Source organism: Notothenia coriiceps, unplaced genomic scaffold (genome assembly GCF_000735185.1).
Source record: "Notothenia coriiceps isolate Sejong01 unplaced genomic scaffold, NC01 NC01_scaffold00014021, whole genome shotgun sequence".
NCBI lineage: Eukaryota > Metazoa > Chordata > Actinopteri > Perciformes > Nototheniidae > Notothenia > Notothenia coriiceps.
The window spans coordinates 80,355-81,529 of record NW_011346722.1 but is presented as its reverse complement, the minus strand read 5'-3'; the positions used below and the strand labels follow the sequence as shown (position 1 = coordinate 81,529).

Here is a 1,175-nt window from a genome sequence, read left to right as displayed (position 1 = left end):
CCCCCCCCCCCACCCACCCACAGTTATGCATTTATTTTCATTTATCACATAAAGTGGTTATTTGACAGCATATGAATCCATGTCTCAGATGCACCCACCTGTGTTTGCGTAAGGCCCATCGATGCTGCCAGCTCGGCCCGCTCTGGTAGAGCCAAATACTGCGTCTTTTGAAACCTCCGTTGAAGTGCAGCCAGTTGGAAGCTGGAATAAATGGTTCGAGGTTTCCTGACCTTCTTTGGTTTTCCATTAACCATCCGGATTTCTGGCTCTCGCTGTTCTTTCTCTGAGGGAAAAATACAATCACATGATCAGTAGTGCAAGTTTCCAGTTGCATACATCTATTAATAATTTGCACGGCCATCAGTTTGGTTTAAACATATATGTTTCCACCAGATAATATATGTTTAAGAGTTGTAGTCTATTATAATAATTTTAAAAATATTTTAAAAAGTATGCTTGATAAGATTTGTGGCAAACAAGGCTATTATTATTGAGCCTTATCAGTGTTTTGTCAAACAATTGTGCTTACTGACCAAACAATAATTGTATTGTCAATTATGTTGTAGCTACATGATTCAGCTTGCTCCTTGTCAATCTAGCAAGCTTCGCCTCAACTAAAAGCATGGCATTTATTACACTGTATCAAACAACATAACTTAAAAAAAAAGAAAAAAAAAAGCGTAAGGGCTTACCTGTATCGACTGGAGAAGGAGGTGAGTTGGTGCCGTAGGAGCTGTATGCACCATAAGATGAGTTGAATCCAAGGTCGTAGGGCTTTGCGTTATATGGCACCACGCTGGGGGCATTGCCGTGGTACTGGTAAGACAGTTGGCCAAATGGAGACCCAGCGCAATGGCCCGGCTGCTGGCTGTTGTAATAGCTGCTGTCCGTCGCCGTGGACACTGGCAGAGTTGGGGACTCCTGCGATTTGTGCAAGCTGTGGTAATTGCTTGAGGTAATCTGGTTGGAATGCATATCTGTATTTAAGTTCTCAAAAACTGCGGTCATCCTCCTGTTGTCGTGGAGCAGCCTTCTAACCTATGCGCAAAAAATCAGTAAATTGCAAAACTCTCGCACGCTGAAAAACAAGTCTGGAATCTTGAACTGATGACACCTTTTCGTGAATCGAAACGCATCCCTGTGTAAACTGGGGCAAAATCAGCGGAAGGTGTGTC

General features: G+C 43.0%; 1 protein-coding gene across 1 annotated transcript in view; it reads right to left on the bottom strand.

The window, feature by feature from the left end:
- The window catches only part of dlx2a (distal-less homeobox 2a), a 2,337-nt gene extending 1,162 nt beyond the window's left edge, over positions 1 to 1,175 (bottom strand). Inside the window, exons 1-2 of the mRNA XM_010774438.1 lie at positions 693 to 1,175; positions 99 to 283 (exon numbers count right to left, since the gene is read on the bottom strand). Coding sequence (XP_010772740.1) covers positions 99 to 283; positions 693 to 1,008 — 501 coding nt within the window. The 5' untranslated portion in view covers positions 1,009 to 1,175. The remainder of the gene's footprint in view (positions 1 to 98; positions 284 to 692) is intronic.